This window comes from Rhagoletis pomonella, unplaced genomic scaffold, assembly GCF_013731165.1.
Source record: "Rhagoletis pomonella isolate Grant_MI unplaced genomic scaffold, Rhpom_1.0 Rhpom_scaffold_00545, whole genome shotgun sequence".
In the NCBI taxonomy this organism is placed as follows: Eukaryota; Metazoa; Arthropoda; class Insecta; order Diptera; family Tephritidae; genus Rhagoletis; species Rhagoletis pomonella.
Genome location: NW_023459099.1, coordinates 26,346 through 48,170, shown reverse-complemented (window position 1 = coordinate 48,170; position 21,825 = coordinate 26,346). Strand labels below are relative to the sequence as shown.

At 35.5% G+C, this 21,825-nt stretch overlaps 2 protein-coding genes across 3 annotated transcripts in view; both read right to left on the bottom strand.

Moving 5' to 3' along the window:
- The window catches only part of LOC118751123 (transforming acidic coiled-coil-containing protein 3-like), a 25,181-nt gene extending 18,271 nt beyond the window's left edge, over positions 1-6,910 (bottom strand). The window contains 1 exon segment of the mRNA XM_036485893.1: positions 5,962-6,910. Coding sequence (XP_036341786.1) covers positions 5,962-6,751 — 790 coding nt within the window. The 5' untranslated portion in view covers positions 6,752-6,910.
- On the bottom strand, positions 6,911-20,417 carry LOC118751122 (flocculation protein FLO11-like). 2 transcript variants are annotated; one of them, XM_036485891.1, is made up of 6 exons: positions 19,808-20,417; positions 18,803-19,693; positions 10,254-10,515; positions 10,117-10,185; positions 8,280-8,372; positions 6,911-8,128 (listed from the first exon to the last, which is right to left on the bottom strand). In XM_036485891.1, exons 2-6 carry the CDS (start codon positions 19,367-19,369, stop codon positions 7,011-7,013), a joined length of 2,109 nt encoding a protein of 702 aa, XP_036341784.1. In that variant the 5' UTR covers positions 19,370-19,693; positions 19,808-20,417; the 3' UTR covers positions 6,911-7,010. The 2 variants fall into 2 exon arrangements, with proteins under 2 accessions (XP_036341784.1, XP_036341783.1); XM_036485890.1 differs by having other exon boundaries at positions 18,803-20,417.
- Positions 20,418-21,825: the final 1,408 nt, after the last annotated feature.

Here is a 21,825-nt window from a genome sequence, read left to right as displayed (position 1 = left end):
GAGCTTTAAGATATGAAGAATTACACGTAATTACCCGTAGAAAGGTATTTTGAAGATGAAAAGCAAAGTATTCGAATTTTAAATTAGTTTAAAATAAAGCGAAAAATACCAATTCAAAATCGACACTTATATAAGTGCCATATATGTACATGACGAGGAAATGCCTCCTAAATGTATGCTTTAATATTGAGATGGAATTAATTGAAGGTGCTAAGTAGAAGTTTAGGAATAAAGGCTGGATTTCAATATGTCATGTTTTACAAAAACAAATTTTGTCAACATATTTTGACCTAACTTTATCTCATTTCCTCATACCTTTACCCGACTATATTATGGGCCGAAAACGGACAGGGCGTATCTCACATCGTCGCTGAAATTCATTTGTTTTTGCATAAAACAATGTGGGGACTTATAATTCGATGAAATGCATGATAATCAATCAAAAAGTGAATTAGGATTTTTAGTTCGTTACGGCTTTTTGTATTTCCGCGACGATGTGAGTAACGCCCTTTCCATACTATACTAACGACATGTATACGACTGAAGATCTATTCTGTTCTTAATCAATCGATAAACAGTTCATTAGTTCCATTTGATAATGTGTTTTCACTTCTTTTGACGCCAAATGCCATTGAATTTGACATAGTGAAAACCAGCCTAAAAAATTCTGTATGTATATTAAGATCCAAGGAAGAAAGTAAAACTGAGTATGTAGAAGAAGAAAGGGATGAAAGTCTAAGATTAAAATAAATGTAAAGAAACCTAAAGATAAATACAAAGAGAAAGGTAAATTTAAAAGCTTAATATAATGACAAAGAAGGGGTAGATTAAGATAGGAATGAATATAAAGATCAGGATAAAGGTAAAGGAAAAGAAATAATTAGAAGATAAGGATTAAAAACGATAAAGATAGGAAAAATGATATAGTAATAGAGATAGACAAAAGACAAAGAAAAAAGATAAAACGAGATATGCTACGTTATGTTCTCACTAGAACAAAATTTGTATTAATTTTTACTATGGGACTATATCGACACCTGAGAGAAAACTTGACATATCTCGGCAGCCAGTTCGAAAACGCCCTATCACAGAAAACTTTCCAAGAACGCCCTACTTCAGAATTTGAAGAACGCCCTATTTCAGAATTTTATTTGTTTCAAAAACGCCCATTCTCAGAATCAAGAAGTTCATCAATGAAATTCTGAAATAGGGCATTCTTCAATCAAATTTTGAAGTAGGGCGTTCTTGGGAAAGTTTTCTGAGAAAAGGCGTTTTTCGAACTGGCTGCTGAGATAGGGCGATCTTCCACTCACGTATCGATATGTAAATTGAAAACTTTAAAGTCGTTTCTCTCGAGTTTTTTTTTTTTTTGAGTTATAACACTATGAAGTAAATGCGCGATATAAGCTTGCTATACAATTGTAACAAGGATGTCAATGAAATTACCTTAGCCACTCCCACCTACATATGAGTTCATTCGTTCGTATATGTATACGTTACAAATCTGAGGAAAAGATCGGCCAAACACTAACACTCTATTATATTATTATGGCTTTATTTACAAAATTTTGAATAAGTTGATGAATTACACTAGCCAACAAAATTGCACTTTTGGCCTTATGAATGACTTATGACAGATGATGTTTACTAATTCGACGACGCTGATTCTAAATATATCCTTATTTGATTTCCAGGCGCTCTTGTTTACGAGTTGTAGCTTTCATCTTTGTACGTTGGAGGTACGCTATTAAGGTCTCTGAAACGCACACATTGTTGGAGCATTTCGAACAGCTATATGGCTGCAACTTCTGCATGGAAGTCTTATAAAAGGAAGTTTTTTTCAACATAAGATCTTAACAAAATTAGATTAACTACACTGCCGGACAAAAGTATTGGCACAGAAAATTTTTTACAATATGTAACAATCAATCTTAAAAATATGGTTCAGACTACAAAAAAAATGTCGTTCATTCTATAAAAAACCTAAAAATATTATTTCTAAACTTTGTGCAAAACTCAATAAACTTTCATGCAAATTTTCAACTTTTTATCAGATTTTTATATTTTTTTATAAATTTTACAACAAAGTGCAAGTTTGAAATAGCTAGGACTTTATAGTTGATTTTTGGAAATGTTTTTCACGCTGATTTTTCCAAATATAAAAAATCTTCGAAAATACTTTGTATGGAAAAAATGCTCGCACACCATGTGTCTAAACTAGAGCTGATAAAAAAATTTCAATCGCAGATTTGAAATCGTCATTAAAAATTAAGGTAGTATTATGTAACATAAACTTATCATCAGAAATGCTGTTGTGTGGTGTGTTTTTAAAAGATGGGCATCAATCGAAATGTTTTGGAAAGGCTTCATTTCCAAACTATATACATGTAGGAGGGCTGCCACCTATTTACAAAGTTAACTTTAATTAAGGAAATTGGTAATAGAAATATGTGTGACAATATGGGTGCCCGATGAGAAGTTTAAAAAGGTTGCAGTTTGAAAATATTTCGAAGAGGGTTGCCACTTATTTAAAAGTAGGATCTGATTAAATTATATACGAGTTATATAAAATATTAAAATATCGGTGTCAAATGAGAGAGTGTTAAAATTTAGAACATATTTGAGGTTCATGAAGGGGTCGCCATCTGTCGCAATAGTTAGAATCAAACTACATATTTTATAAGCTCATATTTGAAATGTTTTTATTGAACTATTATCGAAAATTTTTGTGTAAAAACAGCAATAATTTATATTTTGGTAGAAGTTATAGTTGCTTTTTCGGAGATTACATCTCTTCATCAGCCTTTTTTATCGAGTACACTGGGACATGGATCGGCAACTCCGGCGTTCAAAGCTATTGAGCTAAGTTCGCCGTGTAAACTGGTGTTGCCTTTTCCACTTTTTCATTTAGTCAAGCCAACTACAATCAAGGACAAATATTTTTTCGCTATTTAGACTTCATCATGTGATTGTTGTTATTTTTAGTTAATATTCTATTTTTAGAATATATCGATGGCTGAGTGGAAGATCGACCTATCTCGGCAGCCAGTTCGAAAACGCCCTCGCAAAATCTCGCACAATTTTTCAACAACGCCTCATTTCAGAATTTTATTGAAAAACACATCATATATCATTTATATGTATCACAATGTCAGACGAAAGAGATTTAAGACTTTAGTTTGAAAATACTTTTTAAGAGGGTTGTCAGCTATTTGAAAAGTCAAATTTAGTTAAATATACACAAGTTATATGAAATATTAAAATATCAGTGTCAAGCGAAAGAAAAAGTATTTTTGATTAGGGTTGCCACCTATCATATCTAAAAAATAAAAGAAAGAAGTTTACTCATATTCCATTTATGAACTATTAATGAAATCATAAACTTGGATGGAAACATTTTGTAAAGAAATTATTACGCATTTTCATTAAACCATTTACTACAATATTATCAATCAATCAATAATTTATCAATCAATTATTTTCGTTGATAGCTTCATGTTTTTGTAAAAGAACAGGCTTTAACACCAATTTAAAGAATTTACAAACAAATCTTTTATTTTTATTTTTTTCCTTGTAAAAATTTCCATTTTTTTCACAATACAAACTTAAAATGAAGATATCTTGCGAAAGTTACCTGATCTAGAAAATCGGTATACAGGGCCGTATTTACGACCCTAAATTAAGCTAACGTGTTTCGGCGTTTTTTGTGTCATTTCATAACATGAAATTTTCTTTACAGTGGAAAATAATGGAAATTTAATTGAAAAATAATGGAAATTAAACTAAAGAAAAATAACACGGAAAAAAAAACGAGAAGTGTACAGTTGCGGTCAAAACATTATCACCAAAATTCAAAATGATATTGTTTGCAACTTGTGTTTATTTATTTTTAATAACTTTCATTCAAAACGTAACAGAAACTACATAAGTAAATGTTTCAAAGCTCACAAAAATTAAGTAAAAAAATTTCAAATTTTCATCTAGAATTTTTGGAAAGTTTTCGAGTATACAGTTTTGTAGCCCATTCAATTTAAGTGTAATAAAGTGCAATTTTCAAGAGGCTAACGATTACAGTGATTTTTCAGTTTTTTTTTTTGCCGGGGGTATGAGATTTTTGTCCATATTAAAATAAAATTTGTTGATGCGTTAATACCACTTTATTACACTTAAATTGAATAAGCTATAAAACTAAAAATTCTAGATAAAAAGTTTAAAATTTTTATGCAATTTTTTGAAATTTTATAAATTTGTGTGAAGTTTGTGTAAGCTTTGAAACTTTATTTCTGTGCTTTCTGTTATAGGTCGAAATATTTTAAATGAAAGTAATTAAAAAAAAATTAAATAAACGGCAGTTGCAAACAATAGGTGCATTCGCGTGTTGATAGTTTTTAATAACTATCAAAAATTATCAGGTTTAGCTGTTCTCGTACACAAAATCCAGCAAAGTAGGGGAAATTGAGAGACCAAACTGACATTTCATTTTAATCAGAAGTTTCTAGTTCCTGCTGCAAAAAATTATGGCAGCAAGAAAACAGCTGATCAAAGTCATCGGGATATTTTTTTTATGTATTTTACCGCATAACTTTGGACCACGTTAACCGATTTCGATAATTCTTTTTTCATCGGAAAGTTGGTTCCCCAAGGGTGGTCCCATACTAATTTTGTTTAGATCCGAAAATTGGATCGTAAAAAATTTACGATAATATTAAATTTGTATATGAGAATTGAAGTCGGTTTTGTTTTATGCTTAAAAATTACTTGTTAACTTTAAAATAACCTATTAGAACTGCAAATGTTTCGGTAGAAAGCAAATAATCATTTACTTACTTTTTATCAACAAATTGTTTTAGGCAAACCTTTAATTTATATTCTTTTCATGTTTTCCGTTTTATGCTTTGGTATGTTGTACTAAAAGTTGCAAGTTTTTGCTAGTTTTGCGTTCGCGTACTTTTGCAAACATTTATCTCCTTGAGAGAGAATAGAGAAAAATGCATTTCAATTTTGCTGTTGGGAGTTTTCTGCTTGAAGAATACGCGAATACACCTAATATCATTTTGAATTTTGGTGCTTTTTTATCGCAGCTGTACATGTCCACATATTACTCGTTGATAAGACCTTTTTAATCCAAAAAACTGGAATTTTAAAAAGCTTAAAAAATGTTTGCCTAACATTTTTACATGATATATCGATTAGTTCAGCATCATTAGCTAAAACTATGTATAGGTATGTAATACTTTTGTTTGGTCTGGTATCGTGACGACCACCCGATATATGTATGGACGTACTACATAAAATGTAAATTAGTCAAGGGCTTTTCTCTCACTTTCAAGTTCAAAAGTCAATAGACGTTGTTTTTGCGAGTAAAAGGACACCATCGACCTCCATGCAGCTATAGCAAATAACTAGTAAAAGTGGTAGGTAGCATTACTGCATTGCTCAGCGAATTCCTCAATAGCTGCCCTTGATTTGTTTTTATGCGAATGCAATGAAATGAAAAAGCTGAATGGTATACGACAAGCAGCAACTGTTGGGGTTATTTACATGCTATGTAGTCGAATGTACATACATACTCTGGAAGGACTCGTGTAGCGTGAAGGTAGATTGTGTAGACGATTTAAAGAAAACATGCTGGGAGTGGGCAGTGTAGCTTTTTCCGCAATACAATTAAAAGTAAGCTATTTCGGAAGCATAAAGGTAATCAAATAAATATAAAGAAGTAAAAAAAGAAAATATTGTGGGTGGGTGGTGTCATTTTGTTGGCCATAAGGAATAAAGGAAGGAATAATGCGGTGCTGACTACAATTATGACGCATGCTAGATGATCACGCAAATGATGATATCATTGACCTTCAGAGTTTTTCATTAATTTTTTGATTGTAACACATATACGTAAAGATACACTGACAATACCAAAAGTATCGCTAATATATGTATGTATGAATGTGAATGATTCGAACTCACTATTGTTGCCATTTTGGAATTCCTCACTTTCAAATTCTTGCTGATCTACACCCGCATATGGGCTCTCGCCGAAGCTACCAAAAGTGCTTGTTGAACATGGCTGCTCTTCCATGGGCGAAGGTGTACAATATCCAGCAACCACATCCTTCTCATCACTGGCATCACGTTTGGTTTGTTCCTTTGCTGATAGAACTTCGACTCCAGCATCTTCTACATTCTTGTATGCATGTATGGAGGGACGTTTTTGTATAGCAGGCATGGGTGGCGAAGCAGTGGATGATGCTGGTGACGGCGGTAGAGGCACTTTAAAAGCATCATCATCCATATGAAGTTTGGGCGTTGGAGGTTTGGTTGGTGCTGCTGGTATTGGCACATTTGAAGTCTCCTCGTGGCCTTGGTGATTCTGCAAAGTTGGTATTGGTGGTGATGCCACTAATGGAAGAGGTGCATTCGTGGTGCGATTTTGTATTGTAGGTATTGGAGGTGAACCATAAACTGTCGTTGTGGGTGATTGGTTTGGTGTTTGCGCTTGTTTTGTCTCCATATCGTTATCAGCAGTGGTTGAAACTGGAGGCAATGTGTAGTCTATATCCATAGGTATATTCACATCTTTATTGTTTGCGGTATTAGATATGGGCATAGATGCAGATAAATTGAAGGTCCGGCGCTTATTTTCAGCTTCAGATGTATTTGCCTGTGGTTCTTCCGTTTTTAAATTGAAGGTATGACGCTTATCTTCAGCCTCGGATATATTGGTTTTTGGGTCTTCCTTGTTCTCCGAGCTTGGCATGTTAAATGTGCGTCTCTTATCCCTCTCACTATCTTGTTTTTGTGCAGGGATCTCTGTTTCTTCTGGGACACTAGCTGCTACAGTGAAGGTACGACGTTTATCAAAGCTGTCAGTTAAATTACCTTCTTTTAAAGGTGCAACGCTTGCGCTGCCATCAAATGTGCTGTTGTGTTCAAAATTTATCTCCCCGACAGTGGATGAATTATTTTCATTGGGGGTCAGAGTTGAATGCACGTTAGCACTAATGGGGGTTATGGCATCATTTGCTGACTTTGCGACCTGCGCTGGTTTTTTCATCAGCCGTTGATGTTTTTCGAGAACCGCACAAAGCCAATTTTGGCTCACTTGCTGTTGATCTCTTCCGTTCAATTTCGATGCGTTCCGTATATTCGGATTTCTCCAAAAACGGCATACTCTTCGCTGCAGTAGCAGTGGGAGAGCGCGGAAATTGTTTGATTGAGCTTCCCTTGTGCTTGATGGGGAAGCTCGGGGAGGATGCTGAGCTTTTACAGCTACTTGTTGAAGAATTCATATCGTTTGTCAAGTTCAAAGCATTGTGCGAACCCGTTAAAGACTTATTCACCTCTAGTTTACTTTCGGTAGTACAATTTTTTACGTCGTACTCATCAATAGGATTCTGACTGGTATTTGCTGATTGAACGGATGTTGTAGCTACAGTTGACTGCGTCATATCGGCAATTGCCTGCGAAGGGGTTCCTGTTATTTCTGTTGTTGAAGTTGGTATTTCGAAACTTTTATTTAGTGGTACAACAATATGAGATGGTGTTGTTTCATACCCTGCCTCATTTTCAAAAATATCGATTGGATCTGCGTTATTTGTTGCCATCTCTGTAGAGTTCACTTGCTGACACTCAAGTTCTGCAGCAGCAGACTTGGTTTCAACCACATTTTCTACACTGGTTGTGTCAGATGGTAATATATTTCCATTGTTAATAGGCAATTCACTGCCTCCAACAATTATTTCGGCAAAACTCACATCCACATCCATAGGCTCGTCGCCAAAAGTGACGTCTAATGGATTGACAGTTTGCTGTGTTAACAATTCATCACTGCTCAATGCAGATAGCATTGACTGCAAGTCACTTTCACTTTGCTCTGGCAATTTATTCATAGGTAAACTTAAAGGATCTGCGGCTACATTTGTAAGAGTTACATTTCTCGAATTAGCGGCACTAAAGTACGACTCAATTTCGGAATTTTCAAAACTATATTCATCAGCTATAAATCCATAATCATTATTAGCATCCAATGCTTGGTATGATTGACATTCTGCGAAAGTTTCATTATCCGATGAGGTGGCCGTATCAGGTTCGATGTGTACTTGCAGGTTTTGATTTGGTTTGCTGTTGGACTCATCTAAAATAAAATAAATAAAAATAAAATATGTATTATATGGTTTGGATTATACAAAATTTCCGATTGGCAAACAAAATGTTGCATGATTTTTTCTATAGTAAATTTTTGAAAAAAAAAACTCCAAAAAGATAATAATAAATTTTGTTCTCACCTTTTACTGGAACATTTTCACGATTCTCGTGCTCATTTATGGCAGCTGTTAATGTGGGTATAAGACCATCCTCAAATGTTAACTTTGCGCGATCTAAATGATAGAAACAATTGGGACATTACGTATTTTTCAATATTAGCAAAGCTAGGGGTAGCTAAGACGTCGTTTATATGCTCTGTGCTAAATATTGATTTTTTTTGTAATGTAGTGTTTTTGGCAATTGTTGAGGATATACATTTTGTATATACTAGACACAATTAAATATTACATATATTTACACATAATATATATTCTACAATGTTGAGATCCATGATGCTCCAAAACTGAGACTAGCTTAGAACCTGGAGTATATATCGAAGAAAATACGTAATATCCTCCCAATTATCTATCAGAACAGGTAGTATTCCTTGGTCCTCAACCATTTATAGCCCTCCCGATATCACCGACGATATATTGCTCAACCAATTTATTGTGGCACAAACACCTCACTGGGATCGGCATGGCAATCTTATTTGCCCTTATTTGCACTGAAGAGGATGATGAACACATTTGGTGTCTCTGCCCCGTCTTTGTACTATGGGAAATTCGGTCGAATTACTGACCAAATGTCCAGTTTGGCATGCCAAGGGTTTAATTTATTTATTTTATTTTTTTTTGCAAAAATGTGGAAATGGGAATTAAAAAAAATAATGTTTTTTTAAAATTATTAACTTATTTTTCCATAATTAAAAATTGGTAAAATTTCTCATAGTGCTTTGCATGGGCTAGGCATGAGGCTTTTGAGAAACAGAAAACTGTGTTTTTTGAAACCCCAACTGCTATGATTTATTAGTACACCATGTAAATACATAGATTTAAAATAAATTCAAAGGGACATGACAACAGTTCGATGGAAGTATAATTTCCTTAATACACTTTAACTGGTAAGAAGTTGAGACAGTCTGAAAATGCTCCAGCTCCTGAATGATTCTGAATTTGGTAAAGTCAAAACAGATAAAATTTTACGTTTCTTTCGTTAGGAAAGAACCAATTTTTTCGTACGGAGCGTAAATGCCAGATAACACAATTTCCGCAATGTGCCAATTATTGTCTTAATTTAGCCCAATCGTGCGATTTCACAAAAAATTTACACATCGCAAATCGAGGCCAATATTGTGCTTATTGTGCCCAAGCATCATAAACCGGGTGCAACAACAATTGTATGAAATGAGGCAATGTGTGACTGCACATAATTTGATTGGGACAATTTCTTTATTGTGCGCCAATTCAGCACAATAAAAATGTGGCAGATTGGTGCACTTGAGGCAGTCGTGTGATTCCTGCTTAAGATACCATAATATATTTATGTACATATCGTCAACATCAATGCAAAACCCATTTTTGACGAAAATCAAATTTTAGAAGCGAAGCAAAAAGCTTTTAAATTACATCAGATACCAATTTAAGTCTAACTTTTGTATTTTCATAAAAACTTACTCTGCTAGTAAACTAAAGGAATACTTATAAAACGCATTTCCAAAAAATTTAAAATATGGCTCATTTTGCCATACTTTTATATGTATGAGTCTTTTTCGAATCAAAAGTGTTAAGTGCACTTTTAGATTTTTCAAAAGTGTCTGCAAAACGGCATTTTTAACTAACTCTTCACTGGTTTACTAAAAGCTTCTACGAGTGACGTATTTGACGCTCGGCTGTTGCTTTATTGATACCGTGGCAAAGAAGATTAAAGTACTTGCCGCAAGACTTCACTTCCAACCGCATAGGCGATGAGTGTGCCTACCACTGCATTATCACAAGGTAATCATTGTTATTTTTGTTATGTTTTGGTGTTTCTTACCTTCCGCATTGAAATTCAGTGCTGTGGGCATCTCTGATATTTTCGGCTCACTCAAATCCGTATGAACCTCTGCAAAATAAAGATGATATTCAGTCTCTTATAGGCGAAAATTCCATAAATCTATATATATTACATACCACTAGATTTATTAATTTTATCCACATTGCTGTCCGTTTTGAGCGCCACATTAGGGGGCATACCTAAAACCACCACTTTTGGCTCAATATCGCAGTGACCTTTCTCAGTGGTTATTATGTTAGCCGCAGGGGCATTATCAGCCACAGGTGCCATAGCAGCTGATTTAAGAGGTGGCGAAAGCGATTCCGATGGCAATGACTCTTGTGATTCTGTTGAAGATGTGCCTTTCAGATTTGCAGATTTCGAACAGATTGCATTGAACTATAAGAAAAGAAAAAAACACAAGTAAAATGTAAAAAACCAAAAATTCCAATGCCAGCAGCTAATATGTGAAGTTCACGTGTGTGTGGCCGTGAAGAAAATTTGAAAATGAACTACACAGCAGCAAAGCCAAGTGCAGCAGGAGTGCCGCCGCATCCTTCTCGAATTTTACTTGCGCTGTACTGCGCCTTTGGCAGTGAAATGTATAAATATAAAATTGGGTGCAATCGCATGGGCAGACATACAAAAATTGTTGCAAAGGAAAAAATCTAATTCGAATTCAAAACACTAACAAACAACAACAGGTGATGCACAAGCTTCTACGCAAGAAGACATTTTCTATTAAAATATGAATTTGCGCCGTGTGTGCCTGTTTTGCGGGTTGCCAAGCGTTTGCAGCCGCCAAAGTGAATGGCAGTGTTGATGGGATAGTATGTGCATAGAAATATTAATGTGGGTTTATATGTATGTACATATATTTGTACATATGACGTGCATGTTGGTGCAGTGAACTGTTATACCGCCACCGATATCTTTGAATCTAAAATACGGCGCAATTTGTGTGTTGTCCATTAGTTTTTGTTGCACGTTTTAGCCGTTTGTAAATTTATACATACATATTTTTGTTTTTATGCAAATTTCAAATTGTATTTCGTGTGATTTTCACAGACAGTGGGCTAACATACAACCAACTCTAGTAGTTCAATTCACTACACCTAGGTCTGGGATAAGGCAGGTGCCGCTCGCATCTTCTTTGTGCCGTCACTCATTTCGTTACACTTTTGTGGCCCAATCTGTGGTTTTCTGCAGCAAAATGCAATTAGTTCAACGTAATGTGCTAGTTTAATACATACATACACCTGCTTTCAACTAATTAGAAACGAAATTCAAAATGATATGGTTTGCAATTATGTTAATTTTTTTTATATTTAATAATTTTCATTTAAAATGTACATAATTCAATCTGTAACAGAAACCACAATAATAAAAGTTAAACAGCTTGCAAAAATTGTAAAAAAATTAATCAATGTTCAAAAAATTGTTATCAGAATTTCCAAATTTTTAAACAGAATATTTGAAAAATTTTCGGGTATGCAGTTCTGTAGCCCATTCAATTGTAGTCTAAGATAGTGCAAGTCTCGTCGTTAAAAAGTTAAGTTAAAGTCGTTAAGAGTTACCATTGCTTTTTATATAATTTTGCAGTTGAGCATTTTCTTCCATATAACACATGATCAAACTTTTGTTTTTTTTTTTATATGAAAAATAATTCGCAACACCCTCCACAAAAAAAAAAGTTATAAAAAAACTACGGTAATTTTTAAGGACTTGAGGCTGGCACTTTCTTAGACTACAATTGAATGGGCTACAGAACTGCATACCCGAAAATTTCCCAAATTAGCTCAGTAAAAATAGACTTTTCCTTAAAAAAATTTGTAACAGCAATTTTTTGATGCAGTTTACTTCTATTTGGCACGTAGATCATGGATCCACAGTCTTGCCCCTAAATTTAATTTGGCAACATTCCGCCATCTTGGTTTTAAGTTTTTTTTTTGGTTTTTTGTGATTTTCAAGCTTATTTTGCATTTTCCGTAAAAAATGGTTAGATACAAATATGTAGAGAATTTATTTACCCACATTTGTTATATAGAAGGTTTTTTTACAAATAGAATTGTTTATTGTAAAAAATTAGCACAAACTGCGTAAAATTTTGACCTTGTCACGGTTTTTTTCCCTTTTTTTGACAATTTCTGTTCAAAATGCATAGCATATTGATATTCCAGAGTTGTAGAGAATTTCAGTCTTCACAACTTCTATACCGACATTTTTTTTTGTACGCCCCTTAGATCACGGCCGAGAACGTGCCAAACATAGCGATGTACGGGATGTTCCGTAAAACTCATTTCCACACCTTCACCTGCTTTCATTGAAAAGCAAAAAACGTTGCCCGTGGATAAGGCCTACTGGGGATACCACGATAACAAAAACGCGCCGAAAAACTCTACTTCAGCGGTGGTGTGGAAATGAGTTTTACGGTGTATCCCGTACGTCGCTATGTTTATCGCTTTCCCGGCCGTGATCTAAACGTCGTACAAAACAAATGTAGGTACAAAATGTACAGAGGTCTTTGGAATTTCAATATGCTATGTATTTTCAACAGAAATTGTCAACAAATGGCGAAAACCGTGACAATGTAGAATTTTTTCGCAGTTTTCGCAAATTTTTTACAATAAAAAATGCTATTTTTAAAAAACCTTCTATATAACAAATGTGGGAAATTAAATTCTATACATATTTGTATGTGACCATTTTTTGCGAAAAATGCAAAATAAGCTTGCAAATCGCAAAAAACGCAAAAAAAATTAAATCGAAGGTGGCGGAATGTTGCCAAATTAAATTTAGGGACAAGACTGTAGATCCAGGATCTACGTGCCAAATAGAAGTAAACTACATCAAAAAATCGCTGTTACAAATTTTTTATTTATTTTTCCTACCAAATTGATCTAATTTTACTGGGCTAATCGCTATGATTGGCACGTTCTCGGCCGGGATCTAAGCGGCGTACAAAAAAAATGTAGGTATAAAAGTTGTGAAGACTGAAATTCTCTACAACTCTGGAATTTCAATATGCTATGCATTTTGAACAGAAATCGTCAAAAAATGGCAAAAACCGTGACAAGGTAAAACTTTTTCGCAGTTTTTGCTAATTTTTTACAATAAACAATTCTATTTGCAAAAAACCTTCTATATAACAAATGTGGGTGATTAAATTCTCTACATATTTGTATTTAACCATTTTTTACTAAAAATGCAAAATAAGCTTGAAAATCGCAAAAAACCAAAAAAAAAACTTAAATCCAAGATGGCGGAATGTAGCCAAATTAAATTTAGGGGCAAGACTGTGGATCCATGGTATACGTGTCAAATAGAAGTAAACTGCATCAAAAAATCGCTGACCCAAATTTTTTTCAAATTTCCTACCAACTTTGTCTAATTTTACTGGGCTAAAATATTCTGATTTAAAATTTGGAAATTTTTATGAGAATTTTTTGAATTTTATAAACTTCTTCTGCAATTTTTGCAAGCTTTGAAACATTTATTATTGTGGTTTCTGTTCAGATTGAATTATAATTTAAATGAAAATCATTAAAAATAAAAAATAAACATAATTTGCAAACAATATGATTTTTAATTTCGTTTCTAATTAGTTGAACGCAGGTGAATGTATGTATGTATGTATGTAGTGCGGTGCGGACGTTGCAACCGTGTGTTGACGGCGGCCCATACACAATCAGATACAACGGTACGAATTGCATTTTGTTGGCTTTATCCGCACAATGCGACAAGTGAGCGGCAAGCAGAATCACCTTTCTTTTTTATTTGTATATTTATTTCATTTTTCTTTTTCGGTTTTGTATTGGGTTCTACTAAATACTGTAGGCTTATTGCGGTTGACGTGGGAAAATGTACTAGAAATTCAATTAGCAAAAACGAGACAAGGTTAAAGTCACACAAAGCATTTGCATGCATAGGCAATGTACTCACATAAGTACATAAACATAAATACATTGACATATGTATTCATATATTTATGAAAATCTTTGCCGGCATCAGTGGCCAACGGCACAAAGGAATTAGGTCGAATCGATATCGGACAAGCACACATGGATTGAAGGGATATTGTTCTAGTTTAGTTTGCGCTAAATGCTGGTAAAAAATGATGAAAGAAAAAGTTGGAAAAACAAAAAATTTAAATACATTTCATACAAACCAGTAAAACTTCCAGGATTTTCGAGTATTCTTTAGCTATTGCAAGAGGTGAAAAATGCTCAGATTGTTGCTGTCCAAAAAAAAAAAAAACAAAAAAAAACGGAGTACATTCAATACACATTGAAAGTACTCACCTTCAAAAATGAATATATCTGCCATCAGTTAAGCTATTTAGGTAAAATTAAAAATAATTAAAACACAGATACTTCGGTTTCATGCCAACGATAAAACTCAAATAGCTGCGCTTAGCTCTGAAACTTAAACAATGCAAAGAAACTCCATTTTTCAAAACAAAAAAAAAAAAAAAAACTTGTAGTTAGCTCGAAATGATTAACTGGTTAAAAAGTTAACTATTCAATAAAAATTAGTATTAGATTTAGCAACCTTGACAATCTGGCATGGCTCTAAGCCTTCTATTCACAGAGTGAACTAAGTTCCGGGTAATATTTTGTTGTATATTCTCTCATATATCCTAAAGGGCACTTTTACGGTCTCTCTTGCTCCTGATTTGCCACACGCGTAATTTTGATTCCTTATATACCCACTACTGTTCAGTAGATAGCAACAACATATAAAAAAAGGAAATTATGAAAAACCAGAAGGAAGTGGCAGACCAAAGAAAATATATACATCAATTTATTAAGGAAGATCCAATACAATCCGCAATAGCTATTGCAAAAGAGGTGAAAAATGCGGAGATTGTTGCTTTCAACCCACTGACTTTGATAAATTATTCAATGGTCACTCTCGTCATTCCAGACATCTGGAAGATGGGAAGAGTGATCCCACTGCTCAAACCGAGGAAACCAGCCAACAAAGGAGAGTCTTATCGTCCGATAACCCTCCTTTCACCGGTAGCGAAGACAGTAGAAGCCTTACTACTCCCGTATTTCACGAACCACCTGACCCCAGCGAAGCATCAGCATGGGTTCCGTAAAGTGCACAGCACAAAAACAGCACTTAACGCGATAAACACCCAGATAACTCGTGGCCTTAACCGAAACCGCCCCTGTGAGAGAACTATTCTGGTAGCGTTGGACCTGTCTAAGGCGTTCGACACTGTCAGTCATTCAACGCTGCTATAAGACATAGAGGTCTCCTCACTTCCACAGGGACTCAAACGGTGGTCGACGAATTACCTGAGTGGTCGACACTCGTCAGTAATGTTTAGGGACAAAACCCGCAACTACGAAAAATTAAACAGGGGGTACTACCACAGGGTAGTTTCCTGTCCCCACTACTGTTTAATTATTATATCTCAAAGCTCCCTCAACCACCAGAGGTTGTAAATATTGTCTCTTATGCTGACGATTGTTCGATCATGGCGTCTGGGAATGAAATTGATGACTTGTGCCCGAAAGTAAACGGTTATCTCGCCGAACTTTCTCGCTTCTTCACTGCAAGGAGCCTTGCCCTATCCCCTGCGAAATCCTTGGCAACCCTTTTCACCACCTGGACGAAGGAGGTCAGACTGCAACTGGGTATTCACGTCCATGGCGTAACAATACCGACGGTGAATAACCCGAAAATCCCCGGAGTTACCTTCGACAGTCTGCTCTCCTTCTCGGCGCATACAACCGCAATTGTCAACAAAGTACAGAGCCGCAACAATGTTCTCAAGTCGCTGGCCGGCAGCACTTGGGGCAAAGATAAAGAAATGTTGTTGGCAACATACAGGGCAATTGGCCGGCCGGTTCTAAACTATGCAGCGCCCGTGTGGTCGCCTGGGACTAGCAGGACGCAGTGGATGAAGCTACAGACTTGCCAGAATACTGCACTACGGACAGCGGCCGGATGCCTCCAGATGACGCCCAACACCACCTATAGGACGAGGCCCTGATGTTCCCAGTCAAGGAGCATAACACAATGCTCTGCAAGCAGTTCCTTGTGGGGAGCCACAGACGTGGTCATCCTAGCAAACAGCTGCTTGCAGAAGAGCCCTCGATAAGGCTCGTAAGGGATGGAGGCATCCCTACGAACTGACGGACGAAGTCCAGAGGTTCATCAAACAATCTCTGGACCCGTCATCTTATCGACAGGCCTTGAGCTTCGCTCTGGCTATTGCGAGGATGTGCCCAACCAATGCACGGCATGTAGAGAGTCGTCACATGACTCTCGGCACCTCTTCACATGTCCTGAGAACCCCACCCAGCTGACACTCCTGTCCTTATGGACAGACCCTGTTGAAGTCGCACACTACCTGGGCCTCCCCTTAGCTGAAACAGACGACAACAGCAACAATATTTCTCCTAACAAACATTAAGTTTACAGAACGATTAGAAAACGTATCTAATTTTAATGTGTTTCTCTAAAGTTTAAGGTTCGAAGATGATTAGAGAAACCATGCGACAAAAACAAACAAATTTCGAAACACATGAAGCAATCAATATACTCACAAAACTATGGGCCAAATATAGTAAAACTGCGTTTTTAGTTTTCCTCTCTGTCGTCACGACTTTGCAGTTTCAAAAATATGATTGATTCCAAAAATTATTTAAAAAATTTAGTGCAATGTAGAAAAACAATATGAGTACCAAATGAAAGAGAAAATTTTGCACAATTTAAACAAAATTAAAATTTGTTTGGTTCACAAGGACGAATAGGTATCTAAAATACCCTTTTATTTAGTAAATTTTATTTTTTAAGCTTACAAAGCTAGAAGGACGAGATTCGAGGATGGGCTCGGGTGTATATTAGTCCTTAACATATATATATATATATATTTAATTCTACAGATTTTCTCTTTAATTTAATACCCATATAGTTTTTCCACATTGCACTGATTTTTTAAAATAATTTTTATATTATATTTTTAAAATTTCAAAGTTCTTTAAAAAAATTATTCGAGAATGGGACGTGACACCTCCCAGACAAATTGAACATAAAAAGAAAATTCCAACTTGAATTAAGGGAATGAGTTAATTTGAAAATGTTATCACAATGTGTGTGTCAAACGAGACTGATTTAAGGAGGTTGTGGATAATTTGAAAATGTTTTGAGGAGGTTGCCACCTGTTTGAAAAGTGAAATTTAATTAAATTATACACAAGTTACATGAAATATTAAACCAAGACTGTTAAGAAATATTTTGTTTAAACATTTTGAATATTTTTTAGAGGTTCGAAGAGGCTTGCCAACTGTTAAACCCGCAACACTGGTGTCAGACGAAAGAGAAGGTTTTAGTGTGGAAATATTTTAAAAGGGGTTTCCACCTGTTTGAAATGCTAAACTCAATTCAATTATACACAAGTTATATGATATATGTACATACAAATATTAATTATGCGTGTCAATCGAAATAGTGTTAAGAAATTTTTAGTTTGGCCATTTAGAATATTTTTGAGCTGAAGACATATTCGACTTATTTAATAAGTTAAATGAATTATCACAATATGAGCATCAATAGAAACGGTTTTGAAAATAATTTTTGTCTGTCTGTCTGTATGTTTATTCGCGGATAGCTCCAAAACTAATGCATGAAATTGAATGCAGTTTTCACCGGTGTATTTCTAGAGGTCTAACTTAAAATATATATATAAAAAGATAGAGTTGCCACCTGTTTGAAAATTACAGTTTAAGTAAATATTAAAATATGGCTGTCAAAAGAAAGGGGTTTAAGAAGGCTTACAGCCGAAAATATTTATTGTGCATTTAATAGAATTTTTAAATGAAATTAAATATTACAATACGGGTATCAAACAACACAAAAATACTTTTAAGGCGCAGTGAAGCACGCCGGATATTGGCTAGTTTCGAAATAAAAAATATACAAGATAAAAGAATCACCTATGTTTTTGGCTAAGTTTAAGTATGTTGAGTTTTATTGAAATTATTTACACCAAACGTTACACACAGAAATTTCATACACTCAGCGATGAAAGTCAGGGCAAACTAGTTTTCTATAAAAAGAGAACTTACTTATCGAAAAAAGGTTAGATATTTAATAGTATTCTAACGTTGAGTTTGGTTTGGTTTATAATCTCTAGTGCTTTTCACTCAAATGCAAAAATTCGTAACTTATAACAAAATTCAAAATTCACTTTTTGATCGTTTTACGAAAAAAATGGTCCCGAATTTTTTCATTTCAAAGACGATGTTGTTACGTTATTTTGCATTTCAGGTGACGATATATGTTTAATATGATTTGTGATTCGAGAACCATTAGAAAACGGAGACTACTTATTTACTTCCTTTCATTTGAAAATTGGAAAACGGGAATTAATGTTGATCTCAATGCATTACGATGAATTGTCGCGTAATCACAATCGAGGGATTGAAATTTACCACCTCCCACTTTATTACAACTGAATTTGAATACAGCTTTTTTCTGAGGCAGCGAAATTTGCCAAATTAGTAGAAGATCAATTAAAGCATTTAGTGCATTGCCGCTTTAGTGAGTCTATTAAGAGCATAACACAGTAACCTCAATCAAGCCATACGCAGAGATTGCTGTATACGTACTAATTATAATCAAACGTAGAAAGTGTGCTCGTGTGTGTGAATGTCGAAATGTCACATACCTCCGATGACAATGCCTGCGTCAATGCCGATGGCGATGCTGATAGCGGACGATTAGGCAAGTGTTGCTGACTCAATTCAGCAGCGGTAGCATGTAGATCACCCTTGCTTAAATTATCATTGATTTGTATGAGCAATTCTTCGATTGTGTTGCCGGTTGTTGTCGTTGTAGTTGGTAGTGAATTTGCACCACATCCATTGTCATTACTACTGCTCGAGCTGGTTTGCAATGAACGCGAAATTGGCTGAATAGGAGATTGGCGACTAATTGGTGGAGAGGCGCGACTTGCCGCCGCTGCTGCAATGGGACGGAATTCGTCACGTTTATTCAAAGTATCCATTATATCGGATGCCACTAGGCAACCATTCAATGCATTTGCAATATGCTGCTGTCGTGATTCCGGCGTGGTGGTCCGATCAAAGGGTAGTAGTGGTGAATGTGAGTGGTGTGGTGTTGTAGGACGCGATGATGGTTGTGATATTTGTCCTTGATCTGTTGGCGTTGAGGGCTGAGAATCGCTGCGCACCAAACTTATTGGCCGCTTTATTAAATTTGAAATGAAATCCATTTTTGTTGGATGAGGGTTTTTATAGAGTTGATGCTTGTAGTCTTTGCTTTATTTCCTTTTTAAGCTTTTGTGACAATGGCGCGAAGAAGAGGGAGAGAGTAGGTTTCTTTTCGAGCGGTGTGTTGAAGAACACTTAACAATTTGCACTCGTTTGTAATTATCTCCTTTCTAGATTTTCTTAAATTAGCAAATTTTCAATTATTTTCGTCTCAAATCACTTAGCACGCACGAATGATTTACGCGAATTACGTTTGAGTGTGCGTTGTGGTGTGGCGTCGCGCCTTCATAACGAATGCTAACCCTTGTTTTTTTTTGTCTGCGCGTCTGAAATGGTTAAATAATCACGTAATTATTGATTAATTGCTCGAACGACGGGGTGACTTAATTTTCACAACGTCTAGCGACTGTTTACACTTTTACTTTTTTTCGGAATAATACCAAATAACTTTATTCTCGTTTCATTTAGTTTTTTTTCCTTATTTGAAGCAAAATATCAATTTTTGAAAATTATAGTGCGTCTTCTTTGCTCTGAGCTCGACGTAAAAATATTCAGAGTATTTTTATTTGATCGTTTAGTTTACGAGAATGCTCGAGTAAACACATCAATGTGCATAAGTTTGTATGTACTACCCGACGGACCAAGCTGTGCGGCCACAATTAAACGCGAACTAATAGCTGAATCGTTCACCCGCGTCCTCCGAGGTGTTGTTACCGCTGTGGCGCGCAAGTGCGGGTAGCTATTTCGGTAGGCAGCGTCGTCTTCCGTTGCTCCGCTTAAATTATTGATTGCGCGACGATGTCGTGCGTTGTTTACGATCGCCAATACAGAAACTAACTACCACTACCTCAGCGGTACATACCGCTTCGTTGTATGTACATATGTTCAAATTTGAAAGCATTTTCCACAATTTTTCAATTCAGCTGCTTTTTGTTGAACTTTTGCTCACTTTGCTTTACTTTCCCATCACAAATAACCAATTGTGTATCGTACAATCGCACATCACCGTGATCGGCGGCGAGATCTTCGAGACTTTAGTGTTGAATGCTCTCGGTTGCTTTTCATCGCTGCTATGTATATGTCGTTAGATGCCTTTATCTGCATTGTTTTGTGATTGTTATTTGGCTTCTGAATAAAAATTCAATTTGCGCATTCGGCACACAGATATGCATTTTATTTTAATGACACCACTGTTGTGTTGGGTGTTAATTTGGGGGATTATTTTATAGTGTAAATGAAAGGTTTTGGGAATGCTAAGACGCGGATGGTTTCATTAATTCGCGAAAAACATACACTTACGGACAAAAAACGATGTCTGGCCATGTTTTGCTGTTTTCCTTTTATTTCTATAAAAGTCTAGCTCACCATATAAATCCTCATTTACAACTTTGTCTAAAAATTTAGCCAAATTTCACCAAAAGTTCAAACTTTTTAATCATAATTTTTAGAAAAAAATTTTAGGTTTACAGCCATGGTACAATAATTACAGGTATTGTCTTCCCAGAGAGCGCATATTCCGATCTGCCTTATTTAAAAAATATCATTGTTGCCCACACTAAAAGGTTTACTGCTTGGGAAAAGGGATATATCCATACCCTATATACCATATATGTTCACGTATTTTTTTTTTTTTTAACAAACCTTCTTGCAGAGAACTTATTTAGTTTGTAAAAGCCGGAAAAAATCATTTGCTTGTAAATAAATTAATGTGCAGCGAATGTGAGCGAAAGCAAAAGGCCACACCAAATAAAACTAGAAGAATCAACATTGAATTGCGTCAAAATGAAGATAAGGGGGCACGAATTTCGATATGAAGCAAAACTCTCTGGGAAGAGAATACCTGTAATTATTATACCATGGTTTACAGCCAGTTTCACGAAATAGTTTATGTATGTGAATTTTTTTTTCAGCCTTACCATGAGTTTAATTTTTTGGTTTCCATGTATTTACTATGGCCGGAAGAAAAATTTTCGGGTGAATTTTTTTTCGGGCGAAACTCAGGTTAAGCACAATATGAAAACTGACAGATGTGAAGAACTCATTTTCCACTTAAATTGCTGGTGAAACCGGCAGTTAGTCATTAGTTTCGAAAATTCAACGATCACAAGAAATGTTAGAGGCATTCCTGGACATAGCCGAGGCTTTTAACAATGTCCTCCCGTATGCGATTACCTCCGCTCTGACAGACCCGCGAGACAACTCGCAGGGAGTTACCTGGACAGAAAACTGTGGTATTGATGTGAATCCAGTTCTGTTCAGTTCTGTTTATCGGGTGGTACAAAATACCGGCCCTTAAGGCGGATTCATCGTTTTAGTTCAGAAGAAAAAGTTCAAAACTAGAACGGTGCATCCGCCTTTACATTCCTTATTGCAAGCAGTGATCGGACTTCTACCACATTGTGGTAGATCTACAGCTTTTTTGAGCACCTACCCAATCTACCACACAAGGTCTGAAATC

Coding starts and splice junctions, on each gene's coding strand:
- LOC118751122 (XM_036485890.1), bottom strand. CDS start 19,369: ATGGATTTCATTTCAAATTTAATAAAGCGGCCAATAAGTTTGGTGCGC. Junction 8,373..10,116: donor ACTGAATTTCAATGCGGAAG/GTAAGAAACACC, acceptor TCTATCATTTAG/ATCGCGCAAAGTTAACATTT. Junction 8,129..8,279: donor TGAAAATGTTCCAGTAAAAG/GTGAGAACAAAA, acceptor ATTTTATTTTAG/ATGAGTCCAACAGCAAACCA.